The sequence below is a fragment of the Perna viridis genome, chromosome 8 (genome assembly GCF_037379345.1).
Source record: "Perna viridis isolate PV_CMFRI_1.1 ecotype Kerala chromosome 8, ASM3737934v1, whole genome shotgun sequence".
NCBI classification, from domain to species: domain Eukaryota; kingdom Metazoa; phylum Mollusca; class Bivalvia; order Mytilida; family Mytilidae; genus Perna; species Perna viridis.
In genome coordinates this window covers 11564135-11581077 of record NC_142452.1, presented here as the reverse complement: position 1 = coordinate 11581077, position 16943 = coordinate 11564135, and the positions used below count along the sequence as shown (strand labels likewise).

The following is a 16943-nucleotide window of genomic DNA, read 5'->3' as shown; positions in this document are numbered from 1 at the left end:
GCATGACATAAAAAAGATTGATACACATTTCCATATGTTCTTGTCCACAAATATATACAAAATGTGTGGCAATAAAATAGAAGCATAGTTACAGCTAGTTGAAATGGAAAAGTTCCAATTTCAATACAAATCTAACTAGGCTAATGAACAATTCAAATAGCTCTCTAAGTAGAAATCTGCACTACATTATACCAATGTGTCCTACTTGACTACCATAGAACACCTGTGTGATCTTTTAGACAATCTCTTTTAATTTTGAATAGCTGTCAATTATGATTACTTTAACCTTTAAATTTACCATCTACCATCATAATTGACACTATTCAAACTTAAAAAGGCAGTGTCCAAAAGCTAACACAGGTGTTCTGTAGGAGTTAAGTAGGACACATTGGTATAATGTAGGGCAGATTTCTACCTAGAGAGCTATTTAAATTACTTGCTAACCTAGCCAGATTTGTATTGAAATTGGAACTGGTCCATTTCAACTAGCTGTAATATGCCTAAACTGCTACTGTGAAAGGGAATAATGTGTGTAAACTATAATCTTGGTCAAACTAGGTAAATCCACAAAAATAATCTAATCTGAGAGAACTATTGGCAAATCTATGGACAATAGTTTCAGGTAAATGTCGTGTTAAACAATCCTAACAAGTTTGGATGAAATCCAATATGCAATATCAAAATACTCTAAACAGTCCTACAACTCCTGTAAACCTTGTAAAATTAAAATGTCAGCGCAACAGAATCAAGTCCATATGGTGAAAAACAACAGTGTGTCCATTACTTTTTCTCCTAAAAGATCAGATAAAATTTTGAACAGAACAAATCAACTTATTCAGAGTTGAATAATATGTGACTTTTTCCACTTGAACCGGCCAGACAGGAGTTTGAAGCATGCAAATTGGCCTCCAGCCTGTTCCTAATGAAAACACTGAAACAATCCCACCAACTTTAGATAAGATCTTATCTGTGGTATCGGATAAGTTGCATTTGTTTATGTTTCTATGTGTTGAATGCAGAAATACATTAAAGTCTATTAACTCTGATAAAAATTGATATTCATAGAATCAGAGCTTCTAATACTAACATGTCTTATTACAGTTAGCATATATCACAAATTTTTGGTCAGACATAGTACTTACAAATCCAATTACTGCCAGTCCAACAAAATTTGCTAAACTTTTGCAGATGGCAACAGAAGCATGCATATAATCATTGATTCTATATGGTTCCATACATTTTTTCCTGACATTTTTGGTTGTAGCTTGGACTACAATGACATATCATTCTGGATATAAAGGACCATTCAAATCAACAGGAATACACCAGGGACATTCCATTTGAAATATTGAATGACAAAGTCTGATTCATTTTTCCACTAATTAGTTGCTTCTAAAATAATTCCTTTGAGTATATATTAGATATTTTATCCATCTTTCTGTCAAGGATTCCATAGATTTTAAAGTCTCTAATACACTTCACTCTAAGTACATGTTACTTAATGTTTGACATCCAAGCATCCACTGGACTTTGAATTTAGTGTATATACAGTACTTTTTCATCTCACTTTGGTCAAGTTTAACCAGATGATTAGTCATAAGGATTCATTCTTAGAGTAGGAAGCAGTTAACCAGAAAATATTATACAAAAAAAAAATGCTCGAAATTAATGACCAAAATGCCATATGCACAGTCAAATGGATGATTAAATTCTCTTTATGTGCTCTTAAATTATCACCATTTTCGATTTTCAGTAGTACATAAGCCTATCATCTGCAAAACAAACCAATAAAAATTGGTAAAAATATCAATTTTTAATGTTAATTTTGAAATTTTCAAGGGTTTCTGCCAAAGTGACCAAGGGATATCTGTACATATTTGGACTCTTTATAAACAATATTTTTGGTCAAGTTGGCAGAGGCACAAAAAAAATTGCAAGAATGTTAAAAAAAGTACCAATTTTCAGCATATCAGTATTTGATATCATGGAAAATTACCTTGACAACAGGAAGTTCAAAGAGTTCCTTTGCCTCAGAGTACTCATCTAGAGTTGGATCATCTGAAATCACATGGCTAACCATTTCACTGAGATATGTGTCCTGTTTAGCACCTCCCGAATTCAACAAATCCAAAACCTGAAATCAATTTAATCAAACATACACATGCATTCATGTAGACAAATCATTTTGGTAACTTTTGGCTTCTGCATGCAATTTTACAGTCTAGGACTACTAGATTTCAGTCACACAATATAATTGCTTTTCTGTCAGGCAATATAAAACAATAATATATTTGTATCCTGTTACTCTGCCTACCCAAAACATTTCACGGATATTTTGGCTCAAGTTTTGTAAATATCTAGATTATTTCCCTATAAACTCATTGTCAAATGATTTGGAAAAATAAAATAATTGTTTTATAATTTCACCTGAATAAATTTCATTTTGTTCTTTCATTTACAATATTCTGTTCACATATTTTATTATTTTCATTGACTTATTTATAAAAATGGGAAATTATATAACACAATAAAAATACTTTGCAAAATTAAATGAAATACCAAAAAAATAAGGTGTGAAATTTATCACAAATAAAAACTAGATTAAAATACAGAAGTAAAAATCACATTTATGACTTAGTAAATAATCTTATAAAACTTTTATAAAAGTAATGTGGATATCAGGACATATCAAGATGGTAATTGAAGTGGTGAAATAATCTAATTAAATAATTATAATAATACCTATATCACCTACCAAATAAACAAAGCCATAAATCATAGGTAATTAGCAAAGTCATAAACCTTAACCCCAAACTGATTAACTTAATGAATTTGCTATCAAAAATTGAACAATATTTCCTTTTCTTAATGAAATTAGCTCTTCAAAATAAATAATAATTTATGACTAAATATGTGTGTGTCGGTGTGTGTGTGTGCATGTCTGTGTGTGACTCCACATTGGTATGTTTAAGGAAAATAAACATTCATTCTGTCATTGGTTAGGTCTATATTTTAACTATTTATATAGGTGCCATTCTAACTATTTACATAAGTGCCAATTTAACTATCACCCGGTAAAATGGTTACCAATCTATTATTTACCACAGCAAAAGCTTTAGCATTTTTGTAACTGTGGAACAATGGTAAAGCATTGTTCTTTTGGGACCTGTAAATCGGTTAGCCTGACTAACTGAGAGGGATAACATTTATTCCATTCCAACAGCACAATCGGTTGTATGAGGCCTAAAAAAAAAAAACTGTGTTTCTGGTAACCTGACCTTCCCTATTTTTACCCTGCTGACCCTAATTTTTTTATGGTGTAAAAAAAAATACTGACTTTCGGTGTTTCTGTCGTCACTTTTTTATGAGAATTGCCTTGTAATTCAAATTATAAAAATTTTAAATACTTAACTAACATAGACTTTACTCATAAAATAAGGTCTAATACACTGGTCTAATACTAATAATACTTTATGAACTATAATCTATTCATTTACATGTATCTTGTAAAATTTAAGGAAAAGAAGGATAAGATCATTTATTTTCAATAATTAATGTTTAATATTTTCATTGTATGAATTCTTAATGTATAAGGCATCAAGTTTATGATTGGGGATGGATCTACTAGGGATGGAACCACAAGGGGACAGATTGACATGAAATCTATTATTTCATAATACGTAAAAAAAACCACCATATGAAGGTTAGTGCCCAAATTCATAGAGGCATGTGTACAGCAAGAATTTAAGATCTTCTGATAGAGAGGGTGTGTCTGGTGATCTTGAATACTCACTAAGTGGGGTAACCCAAATTTCATAATATATTTTGTACTTCTGTAATGAAATTGATTTATGGTCAGCTGCCAATTATACTGTCATTAATTGTGTTCAAAGTTAGACAAAATATGATGCTTTTATCAGCAAAATACATCAGTTGAATCCCTGTAATCTGGTAACTAAACAATTATGTTGACCATCATGCGTGGTTTAAATATAGTTCATTCTTAATATAGTCATTGGGACAGATAGTGGACAATTCTGAGGTTAGTCCACTGATACATTACGATGTACATGGTTGATTAGATGAAATTATTAAAGTATGTGCGTTTGTATTTGGCAATTTCAATTGGTATTTAGTTATATTGTTTGCATACGATAATTTGGACTGGTTTATTAGACATGGGGATAAACCCGTCATTTTCAATACAATGGTATGGTCAACAATTTGTAAACACCCCTTTGGCGTTAATTAATTGATCCAGTCATGTGACCGGGCATATAAAAGCCGTTGCAATCTGTAATTCGCTCTTTTTTAGATCTGGTGGTCACAGATCTTAGACAGAAGTCTTGCATAGCGATTGACATCGTCTAAATTGCGATGTAAAGTTTATTGTGTTTTATTAAGGATACTTCTAAAGAGCAGTAGTATTTAGCATTTAGTAATCTTTTGGCGAGAGTCTCACGCTAAGCGATAGACATTGTCTAGGTACCATTAAGTTAATTGTGTTTTACAAGTATAAGGATTAATTAAAAAATAGAGTTACATATGATACTTTGCTCATTTTGTTTCAATAAATGTTCAGTTGAGTAACTCATTGAGCATACTCAATGGGCAGTTTCTATTAAGGGTTAATGTAAAACGTATTGAGTTGATTTTGATTTAGTTAAATTAATTTTGAGTATATAAAATAGATATATCATTGTGTTTATATAAATAAGTTTTACTGTTCTGACCTCGAGGACAGTTTAACTTAAGAGTGAATGAAGATCCCTAAACATTGAGAAATTTAGAAATGTGAAACAGTATGTTTTAGAATAAATGCTCAGTACACGTAACACTTTATACTTCACTTGCACTTATAGTTAGTGCCTTCCTCATAATATAAGCAGGTGAAGATAAACTTATTATAACATTAACATATTTATGTTCTATTTTTGTAGGATTCAAAGCAAGTAGCGCCGGCTTTAGAAAATTTAATTGGAGATGAAATGGGCCAAGAGGTGGTTGAAAATGAGACCTTTTGAGGTATGTCACCAACGACATAATATTTCACTTTTTCAAACAGGTTATCAGGCACTTTCTGGCTACTTTTATCATCCATTTTCAGAGAATTTTCTTATTGTTTTTTCATTCCCGCTGTTTCTTCTGGCCTTGCATAAATCAATAATGTTATCGGAACTGCGTTTAAAAACCTAATGAAAACTTTGAGTATTCTAAAGCATCGAACTAACAAAGATCTGAATACGAACTGCATTAAATTGTCGTAAAATACATGAAATTTTAAAAAGCAATATCTCACTATCTGATTATTTAATTATTCAAAATAATAAGCTTGTAATATACAACACAAGATTTTTGTGATATTTCAAAAATGAAATATCTTTAAAAAAAAAAATACCCCCAAAATTGTCCAATTTCCGGTTGTTGTAAAGTAAAAAAAAATGTATTGATTTTGTAAACAACAAAATTTTAGCATTTTTCCTCTTTCTGGTTTTCAATTTATATTTATATGATACATTCACAGCAAGTGTTTATGTGAGGAACTTTACCGGTAAGTTAAGTTTTATCTTTATCGGATGACTGAGAAAGAATTTTAGATTTTAGAATCATACCCTGTGTTAATAAAATTTTACCTGTGTGTACATGTACAATGTACAAGTAAGCCAACACTTCTGATGGTCTGAAGAAACAAAAGGACACTTTACTTGTTCCCCAACTCAGCTTAAGGCTTAAATTATATGTATTCAACCATTTATGTATTTTTCTTTCATTTTTTATTATGTCCAAATTATCAAATATCCTCAAAAAAGATATTGATTCAGTTAATTACTACACACTGAAACAATGTATATTCAGTGATTCATATACTATACTAAAGATTATCACAAATTTTTTAGATATTATCTTTTCTATCAGAAAAAAATTTATTTCATATCAAATATCTCTTCTCATAACATTTGATTAATATTCTATTTACATGTATACCGCTACTATATATGTTACTCTTTTATATATCAATTATATGGGCCTTTGCCAATTATTGTAATTGTGTTTGTGCCAATAAATAATATTATTATTATTATTATTATTTATTTTCAGTTCAGAAATGAATTTGTCTTTGACCTCATTAATTTACATTTGTAGTTCTACATTTTTTTAAAAATCTTTCAAACACTTGGTGTTATCAAGGAGTTTATATTAGAGGGAGAGATCACTTGTTATAATCTATATAGAATACTGCCTTTGCTATTTGGCTGTTTATTAATATTAGCCAATTTTTTTAAATTTCTAAGGGTTTTTGTAGAAACCACTGGATGGATTTTGGTGAGTGATGCCCCAAATTAAACATTGGAAAATGGCAATATATCTATATTTTTTTTAATTTAAAATGAGAGGAATATAAATATTTTCTATTTCAAAGAGTAATCAAAGGAACCAAGATTCTAGTGGAAATCAACAGAATGTAATCTAGGGACAAAGACCAGACATGGAAAACAGACAACACAACAAAGAACATAAAATAGCCAAATTAATACGCACAAAATTAGGTCTTTTTATCATAACTTTGTCATTATCAGTTTGTCAATTTTATAACTTATATAACTAAAATTCTGAATGATTTCTCTCCCCCAGTATGCATATGTCAAATGTAAATATTACAGACAAAATTTAAACATAATAAGGACCAGGGAGGCACAGTTACATGTATTTTTACACATTATAAAGACTTTTTTAGGAGTGACTAGTCCGTGTACTATAAAGTCCATGATATCAATGTGTTTTTATTTTTTTATAATACATTGAGGGTCACCATGATATAGACATAATCTGGGGAAACTTTTAAAGTTTTCCATATACAGTACACATTTTAATTGACAATGTCTATACATATCATAACATTAGGTATGGTAAATATGTCAAAGAGAGAACAATCCCACCAGGATGAAAATGTCAATGTATACAAATATACATAGAAAAGCTCACCTTGCTGATTTTTATGTTAAGGAAGATGGGTTACATACATGTACATGTAGTTTAATTTCAATAATACTAAAGAGAATTTAGTAAAATGTATCACCATCTTACATGTACATGTATAACCTAAATATGAAATAGCAAAATACTTTCAGAGATCACCAAAAGGTCTTCGATAGTTGTAAAAGCTGTGAAAGGTCCTAACAAAAAAAGTAATAAATGCATGGTACATGTACATTGGTAACAGAACAATGATAATTCTTCAAATCCAAAATAAAAAGTAATATACAGTAACAACACAAAGACATGTATGGCTTACAATAAGAAAGTGACACCAACACAAACATACATGTACAGCTAAATCTTTAAGTATATGTATATGCATTTATGATAATTTCAGGGTTAAGAATGTGTGCGCTTCCAGCACCACCAGCCCCACCTCCGGGGAAGAGGAAGGAGATCTACAAGTATGATGCACCATGGACAGTGTACAGTATGAACTGGAGTATACGACCAGATAAAAGGTTTCGTCTTGCTCTTGGCAGTTTTGTTGAGGAATATAACAACAAAGTGAGTGCAAAGTATGCATGCAGTGATGATCTCCATGTTTTTTTTTCACATTCTGTGCATGTTGATTCTTTATTCCTGCCTTCAGGTTTAAAACAAAGTTCTTCCTGTTTAACATTTCCCTCTGTTTATTGTTCCTCTGCTGTATCTTTGAGGAGATATAGTGTTCATGTGTCCATCCATCCCAGACCCGTCATACTTATTGAGTAAATTGATGAATGTGAATAATGTTTTTATGTTGCTTGTATTTACCTGGGACTTTGATTAATTCAGCATGTTTCAAGAGTAGAAGATGCAACTTTCCTAAAACTTACATTTTAATGGCTAAATCTAAACCATACACTGTATATCATTATAATCATTTATCAATTACTTCTAAATTTACACCTTTTATTTTTTCCACTTAACAACAAGCATCTTCTTTAGTTATATTTCATTAACTAATACTGGCACTGAGGGAGACTTATGGCTACATGTACATAAACATTTTGTAGCTAATGATAATAATTGTCTGCTTTCTTGTTTATATTTGACAGTTATTTTGGTATGAGCCAACAATCTCTCTTTGTTGCATTGCATCCCATCAATGTCTAGTGTCAAGAATTCTTGAAAGTTTTTGTTTTTTCACAGGAAAGCTCCTAATAAAAATTAACTTTGTAATTTGGAGGTAATACATGTATTTTCTGGATCTACTCTTGATATAATAAATGAAAAACATGTTCCCTTTGTATAAAAAATTGAAGATTTGAATTTATTATTATTATTTTTTTATTTTATTTTATTTTATTATTATTTTTTGTTTTGGGAAATTACTCTTGTTATTACTAAACTGTAATGAAGTCTTTTACAGGTTTAGTTTCATCATGCTTCTAGAATACAAACTACCAGCCTTATGTACTTTTCCAAGAAAGACCCACACTAAAGTATGAAGTATTACTTTCAGTGACAATTTAACTGATGGCTTCTTATTTATCATTTTCCCCACACATCTTTATGATAGAACTCGATATATTATGTTTTTTAACAGGTTCAGATTGTTTCTCTTGATGAAGATACTTCAGAATTCACTGCTAAAAGTACATTTGATCATCCTTATCCTACCACTAAGATAATGTGGATTCCTGATGCTGTAAGTTAATATTAATATACCAGTAGTTATTTTCCCTATTATTTCCTAGAATCTATCCATGTGAAGTTTGGTTTTGGAGTATAACTTAGTAAGGAGTAGGCTTTTTACTATAAGTGAATGGTGATCATAGATATTGTGAAAGGTGAACAATTTAGGATATATTTTGTTGTTTTAATATAAACGATAGACAAGTCAGGGTGTTTACAGAGTATTGACAATATATTATAAGGATCCTCTTGTCAGTTCATCCATTACACTTTGATTTTTGGATGACATTTAATGATATGCTGAACCTAAGCAAATTAAACTATGTGTACAAGATTATGTTGTGGACTATATATACAGGTCAAGTCCAACTGTTAATTACTGCTCAGGAGCTCACTTAGAAAGATAGGTATACAAGGGTTATCTATAATTACCAAATCAAGTAGGTAGATTGGTATACAGGGGGTATCTGTGATCACAAAATCAACTAGGAAGATTGATTACTTTACTTTATTCTCCTAAACTATAAACAGTTACAGAGAAAATATACAAACATTGATAATATTACATAAAGTGCATGTGTAAACCATTGTTTATGTAATGAAATTAACCTGGAGGTACGACCTTCGTTAAAATTATCTTCACAAATTTAGCTATATTTCCAAGTACATCAATATCCTGTGAGGAAAAAAGTTCTGAAAATTTCAAAGTATTGCCTTTGAATGCCAATAAACTGGCAAGAATTGTTTTCTGTCTTCTTTGAAAAATTTACATATCATTACATAATGGTACTCATCACCAATATCGTGATAAATACTGGGGGTATCTGTGATCACCAAATCAAGGATATCTCTAGTCATTATTTCTTGTTTCCTGTGGGAGCACATTTTTCTGCTTTACATGGTCTATTAGCATAGATATCTATAAAGTTTTGTTAATTTTTCAGAAAGGTGTTTTCCCTGACTTATTAGCAACCAGTGGTGACTATCTGAGAGTGTGGAGAGTCAGTGATAATGATACAAGACAAGAATGTCTTCTTAATAATGTAAGGAAATCCGTTTACTGTGAAAGGGCATGTACTTTTATTTGTGGGTACCAATTTTCATGGTTGTTAGATTCTTGAAATCTTGGGTTTTGCAACTCCATTATACAATGAATGGGAAATTTCCTTTTCATTAGAAACAAGCTTTCGTGGTTTACCAGACCCACGAAAACTGAAAAAAAAATTGGTACCCCACGAACAATAATACTTTTACAGTATTTTACTTAGCAAGATGGTTTTCTAGACTTATACTCTGTCAGAAAATTGAAAATGTCGGCTGAAAAACTTCATAAATGATCTAGTTTAATTAAAATTACTGTTTGTGATGTCGGATATAATATAGATAATTCTAGATTCAATACTTTATTTTAAGTCCCTCACTTTTAGGTTGATCATTTTGCTGTTTTAAAAAAGTACTTAGATTGTGAGCCAATTTTGAAGATTTTCTTGTTTAAATTTGAAAACAATGATGTACAAAACTACAAATGTATGGTTCTGCAAATGAATACATGTACTATGTAAATATATGATAAATTTATTTTCCACAAAAATTAAACAAGTTGACTTTTTAAGTACTTTATTTTTTCAGAGATGGACACCATTAATTCTATATATTACCTTTCTTTTTAAGAATAAGAATTCTGATTTTTGTGCACCACTGACTTCTTTTGACTGGAATGAAGTTGATCCCAATTTGCTGGGGACATCAAGTATAGATACTACATGTACAATCTGGGGACTTGAGGTAAGTACATGTAAACCTCCTCTAGTATGTCATATCTAACATTAAGTATAGATACTACATGTACAATCTGGGGACTTGAGGTAAGTACATGTAAACCTCCTCTAGTATATCATAGCTAACATCACCTATAGATACTACATGTACAATCTGGGGGCTTAGGTACATGTAAGTACATGTAAACCTCCTTCAGTATGTCATATCCAGTATGTGCAATCTGGGGACTTGAACATTTATTTATATTACTTTTTGTGTATTATATGTTAATAGCTGTTCAGTGATATGAATGCCTTTAATGTTGTCATGATAGTTGAGTAGAGCATTACTATCCTTGTGACTTATTTTTTGTTATGGTTGAGAAAGCATGTTGTATATATTCATGTACATTGGTAATGCATATTGCAAATGATACAGCTTACAAGTATAAGTGGATCATTTACTCCATCATGACAATGATTAAGCTTATAAGTTGTGAATGGGTATTTACTTGATATTTTAAGGTATCACCAACTAAGTTATTCAATGTATCAATAGTGTTACTGGTAGAGACATTAACTCTCTGTCAGTTTAATTTTAGTCTTTTTTATAATTTCAGACAGGGCAGGTATTAGGAAGAGTCAACTTAGTATCAGGTCATGTTAAAACACAGTTGATAGCTCATGACAAGGAAGTATATGACATTGCCTTCAGTAGAGCAGGTGGAGGCAGAGACATGTTTGCCAGTGTGGGTAAGTTAGGAACAGAACATACTTTGGTTTCATTTATTAGTGTAGCACTGATTTCCATGGTTTCCGTGGGTAATGTTGAACTTTGAAAATCCAGTGTACAGTTTTCTCGATGGATGACTGATAATTCAGATTGATTGACTCTTGGTATCATTCAAGAGACATGGAGGGCATAGTCTTATTGAGCAGTTGACATCCTGTCATCTCATAACTGTTTAATTAAACAGCAAACTAACTTTTTAGCAGTCAAATAGTCTTGTGTCAGTGTGAACCATTAATAAAAAGTGACCTCCAATTTTCCCTCCATTTCTCCTTTGATAACAATTGTCATACATGTGGTGTAAGGAAAACTCAGGGTTTCACTGCTCTCTGTTTATCATAGAAGTAGAAATGATGACTGAATTTTTCATTCAATTAATTCTTATTTCTTATTTACTAGAACTTTTACGTGTTATAGGTAAATGATAATAGGATTCTTTATTCCCTGACAGATGTATCACATATGTAAATTCAATTCATGATTAAAATTACCTAGCACCAAGGAACACCTTGTTTGTCATTCTATCTGTTCCTAATTCTGTCAGAATTTTCTTCCTAGAAATTTTGGTTCCCAATGGATGGATTAATTTCAAATTTAGTGTGTGGCTTCATATAGATTAGGCATATGTTGTAAGCAATTTTGGTTGCTATCCATTATCAACTTCAGTACCAGTGAGGGTATACATAACACAACAACACCTTCAACTTCATGAATTGCCTGAAATGCAGATACCCTTATAATTTTTTTTTTATTATATAACCACAAATTTGTGACATATTATAGTATGGCGCTGTCATCCTTGTTGTCATCTTCGTCTGTAGACACTTGGTTTTTGTGAGATAACTATTAGTTGGTTAATCTTATTTTTATAACTAGGTTCCAAACCACAAAAGGGAAGCATTTTTATTATGCACAGACAAAAACTGGATCTCTGAAATTTGTATACCAAAGTGCCATTCCACAAAATGGAGGGGTCCTCTGCAGGCATATCAAGCTGTACCCTGCAAAGCATTTTTATTTATTTTATTTACCCATAAACCAGTTACTGTTTTCAAGTCTTTTTCCTCTCTTAACATTAATATTGATAATCAGGAAAATAAATAAAATCACAGTATAGAGCAGGTGGAAGCAGACAGACAGTGCAATTTCAGAAATTTTAAAATGTAACTGACTTTAAATTTCAATGATAAAAACGCTTATTATGAGATATTTAGCATTTATACCAGATGCTGAATTTTTCCTCAAATTGTAAAAATTAAAATCACATTTTTGGATTAAATGACAAAATGCAATAATGGATGCAGACATTAATTTTTTTTTAATTCAAAGTGACACATTAAAAAGCAGATAGGTGTGTAAACTTATCACTGGTTATGTAGTTAACATTATGGCAAAAATTAGTTAATATGTCAATTTAACCTGCATTGCCAATTGTAAAAGCAGGTTTTCTAGCCATTTTACTCCACCCACTGGTCTGTCATGCTTTCAGGGTACCCACTTTGTGTAATCTGTAACTCAAAAGGTATTGCTTAATGCTTCATTATATTTTAAACTAAATCACTGATTTTTCAAATAAGTTCTTGTCAATGGATGATTCTGTAATGTGAAATCTAAATGCCAATTTTTTTACTTGAAGGTGCTGATGGGTCTGTGCGTATGTTTGACCTGCGTCATTTAGAACATTCTACAATTATTTATGAAGATCCCCAACATCATCCTCTTCTGAGACTCGGATGGAACAAACAGGATCCTAACTATCTCGCAACTATGGCCATGGATGCACTAGAGGTAAAACTTTATTTACAGTTATTGAAGTATACTATAATTCAATTTCATGGCAATTTATTTTCATTATGAGGACAAACACTCTCCCAAACATGTAGTCCACGATAAAGGGTCTTATTCACAGCAATTTATTTGTGTGTGTGTGTTTTTTTTTACATAACATATTGAGAATCTTATAATGATGGAAGAGCAAACGAAGAAATCTTAGACCCCCATCAACAAGATATCAATTTCAGCAACAAGAACAATTAAATTGTACCTAAAGAGTGTCTAAGTTTTCCGAGTTGTCTCTCAAATGTTATTGTGTTTGATTTTTTTTCCCACTTTGAAAAGCAGTTTTGTGGTTAGTGTTCCTACTGAAAAAAAAACTTTGCTTTTTTGTATTCTTACATGACATAAGAATAAGATTTTTTTTTTTTTGATATTTGTGAGATAGAGAAATCATATCAGGTTGTAATAGTAATCACATGTATCCTCATATGAAGCATGCATCAGTATCTTAGTAAATTTCACAATTTATATGATTGAGTTAATCTATGCTTTCTTTATTTAATGTTTATATTCAAGACAAGTAATTTGTAGTATACCAACTTGAGCCACTAGTTCACAATTTAGTTGTATGCTTTATTTCTTAACAGGTTGTAATATTAGATGTTAGAGTTCCCTGTACGCCTGTAGCCAGACTGAACAACCATAGAGCCTGTGTCAACAGTATTGCCTGGGCTCCTCACTCAAGTTGTCACATATGTACTGCTGGTATGTTATATACAAGTAACTTGTCATTTCACCTTTAATATAATTTTTGCCCCATTTCAGTCTGTTCTTTTTTTGTTTGTCCATCCCATCTGTTAATGTCTTGTAAAAGGTTTTATGTACTTCATAATGAACAACTTGTTACCTTGCCAGGAAATTGTAAACAAATTGAATGTCAGCTATTAATCAGCTGTATTGAACCAAGGTTTAAGATGAAATGAGAACAAGTTATATTAATGTTTGGAACAGATTCTAAAGTTCTAATACGACATTCAGGTTGATAGATTTAAAAACAACTAATGTCTTAGTACTAATAGTTGCTTCTATATTTGTAAGTTTAATTACTAACTCTGTATAGTAGATGAAATTCATTATTTTCTGTATTAAAGCATACATATAGCATGGTCAACTCAACTATATATTTTTGGACACTAGCTATACTTGCAATTTATTATTACTATAAGGTTTAATATCCTTGTACGTGATTTCCCACATTTATACTTAATGAATTTTCAGCTGATGACCACCAAGCACTTATTTGGGATATACAGTCAATGCCTCGAGCCATTGAAGATCCAATCTTGGCTTACACAGCAGCAGGGGAGATAAATCAGATTCAGTGGTCCTCAACACAACCAGACTGGATTGCTATCTGCTACAACAATTTCTTAGAAATTCTTAGAGTCTAACTCATTCATTGTGTGACAGGAAACATGTATATAATGAAAGAGTCTCATACTGTTTATTAATATTCCTGATGTGTTCAAAAACAAGAAAAAATACTTAAATGAAAGACACCAGGTTACAATTTTTTATATCAGGAAACCATAAATTCAGTTGGAAAGTGTGAATGGACGTTTTGACAGAAAATGTAAACATCATATCATGTAATTTAATATGATAATAGTAACTAAACTATACATTTTTGTACTGTTCATTCATTAGTAAAATACTTGTATTACTGAATAAATGTACCACCAATTATTGATATTAGACTATGGAGGAAAGATGATGACATTGTTTCTGTCAAACTCCATGACCAAGATCTCATTGTCGAAAGTAGAGTAATTATAGGCCTATGTCCTATGGATCAAAATAATTAAGGGTTATTATTGTCTGTCAAATAATACTGTTTCATTTTCCAATATGACAGCAATTCCTAGCAGTTTCAGACAGTGTTGGAATAAAGGACATTTTTTATGATATCATGATTAACCATCCATTCTAAACTATGTAGTTAAAATGTTAAACACATTCTATGACTTCCTTAACTAACAGGGATGATTTTCTTCCATTTTTTAGCGGATTTCTGCTATTTCAAATCCGGATTTTACTGTTACGATTCTTTTTATTGTATATTCACTTCCGATTTGCCAATTTCCACTTTGTTTGTTGACCTCATAGAATCTTCCCAGAACTAAGTTCCATTAACCTTCGTATCAGTTTTATACTAGTATATATGGTTATTAAAATCATGAAAAACATTTTCTTTGTAAATTCATTATATGTTATGTCATTAGTAAAAGTGATTTCATTTTTGTAATCTCATGAAGCAGCCAATTGCTTGTAATGACTTAAAAAAGTTCATTTATAATTAGTAGCAGTGATGGCACCTATGAAAAAAAATTAAACGTTATATTCTTTGAATTGACCTGATCCTGACATTTTGTGTGGACATGTAAATTAACTCAGGATTTTGACAGGCTGTACATAGATGCCATTACTTCTTTGTACTGAACTTTGATAATTATGTAAATAAGTAACATGTACATGTGAAGTTTTACTTTTATCACTATTTTTATGAAATTTTGGGTTTTTTTTTTATTTTTTTCGACGCAGTCGGTATAGTTTTGCTTTTTACCTTTTGACCATAAGAACACTATTCTATGGAAACACAAGTCATCTGATTGGAATTCTGTTTCCCAATTGGCCATATACTGATAACTTAGTAGCGTTCGAAAAACCTGTATTGAAAATTGGTAATTGTGTATCTTGTTATTTTCTTGAAAGAAATGTAGAAACTTAAAAATAAAAAGAAGAAAATTTTACTGCATCGGCTATCTTTTTTTTAAAGACTGTAGTTGTTATTTGTTAGGTCTGAATGTGAAGGTCTTTTTCCTTATTATTTTTACTTATCTTGCTTATATAACAGTCATTGGTCCTAACAGCTGTTATTTGTATTCAGGAAGATATAAATAAATTGACAAGGATGTGCTTATCTCTTTTCAATAATCAGAGTTTCGGTTTGTTACCGAGTAGGAATTTTCTCGTGGTTTGCTAAAATTCTGTTAACTCATAGCAATTATTAACCAGTTTATTTCAATTTGAGTACAGTTACCTGATTTATATAACAGCTTTCTGTGCATTATTTTTCTTAGCAATTCATTATAGAGTTAATCAGTTCATTGTGACATTCTAAAAATATTTTTCTTTATTGGTTAAAAGAAGCACAATTATAGGGATATGAACTTTAGATTTATAATTTCCTGTTCAAATAATACAGAAATATATTAAAAAGTATTTTACCATTTTAATTTATATTGTTAATAAAACAACATGTTAACATTGAGTTAGAAATAGGAAGATACTAACAATAGGTTTTTAATGACCAATTTTTAATGTTTAAGATATGTGTTTCCCTCTTTATAGACCATATGTACATTGTATGTCCTGGATCTGATGAATTGTCCTTGGACATACATATATATATATATATAAATGATATAGTGTAGATATGAATGTTGTTCTCAGTGTAATTCCTTTTTTGTACGAAGACGTAACTTATTTCATGTTAATACAGCATTAGAAAATCATTGGCAAATCCAACGAATTACAAAAGGCCCTAATGTTGGGCTAAATCCCCCCCCAAGACCCTTAATATTCACTTGTGTTAGTATTACAATGCTAAATTTTGAATTTCTTGATACATTTGTAAACTCCATTCAGGCCAGGCTTCATGTACATGGCCATCCATCCACCTTGGATTTCTCTTTTGAAATTTGTGTTACTGGTTTCTACATTTTGTAAGTTAAGTGAATTATAAAATGTTTTTTTGTAAAAACAGTTATGATAAATAAATATGTGGAGTTATCTTTGTTATAAATAAGGGTAACAATATTAGGTTTTTTTATGGTGGAACATTACAAAAGTCAGTGCTTGTACATGTATATAGCTCATAGAATTAAAATATTTTGTCTTTA

The 16943-nt window shown here is 30.8% G+C and overlaps 2 protein-coding genes across 3 annotated transcripts in view; one reads left to right on the top strand and one right to left on the bottom strand.

Moving 5' to 3' along the window:
• Nucleotides 1–5185, bottom strand: part of LOC148609336 (PAX-interacting protein 1-like) — a 29483-nt gene extending 24298 nt beyond the window's left edge. Inside the window, exons 1-2 of one of the 2 annotated variants that reach the window (XM_088540890.1) lie at nucleotides 5018–5185; nucleotides 1997–2134 (exon numbers count right to left, since the gene is read on the bottom strand). In XM_088540890.1, coding sequence (XP_088397016.1) covers nucleotides 1997–2134; nucleotides 5018–5101 — 222 coding nt within the window. In that variant the 5' untranslated portion in view covers nucleotides 5102–5185. The remainder of the gene's footprint in view (nucleotides 1–1996; nucleotides 2135–5017) is intronic. The other variant, XM_088540891.1, reaches the window with a different exon arrangement.
• Nucleotides 5186–5412: 227 nt separating this feature from the next.
• LOC148609335 (DDB1- and CUL4-associated factor 7) lies at nucleotides 5413–16943 on the top strand. Its single transcript, XM_088540886.1, has 9 exons — nucleotides 5413–5551; nucleotides 7376–7545; nucleotides 8570–8671; nucleotides 9603–9701; nucleotides 10330–10443; nucleotides 11036–11168; nucleotides 12842–12993; nucleotides 13629–13746; nucleotides 14260–16943. Exons 2-9 carry the CDS (start codon nucleotides 7384–7386, stop codon nucleotides 14430–14432), a joined length of 1053 nt encoding a protein of 350 aa, XP_088397012.1. The 5' UTR covers nucleotides 5413–5551; nucleotides 7376–7383; the 3' UTR covers nucleotides 14433–16943.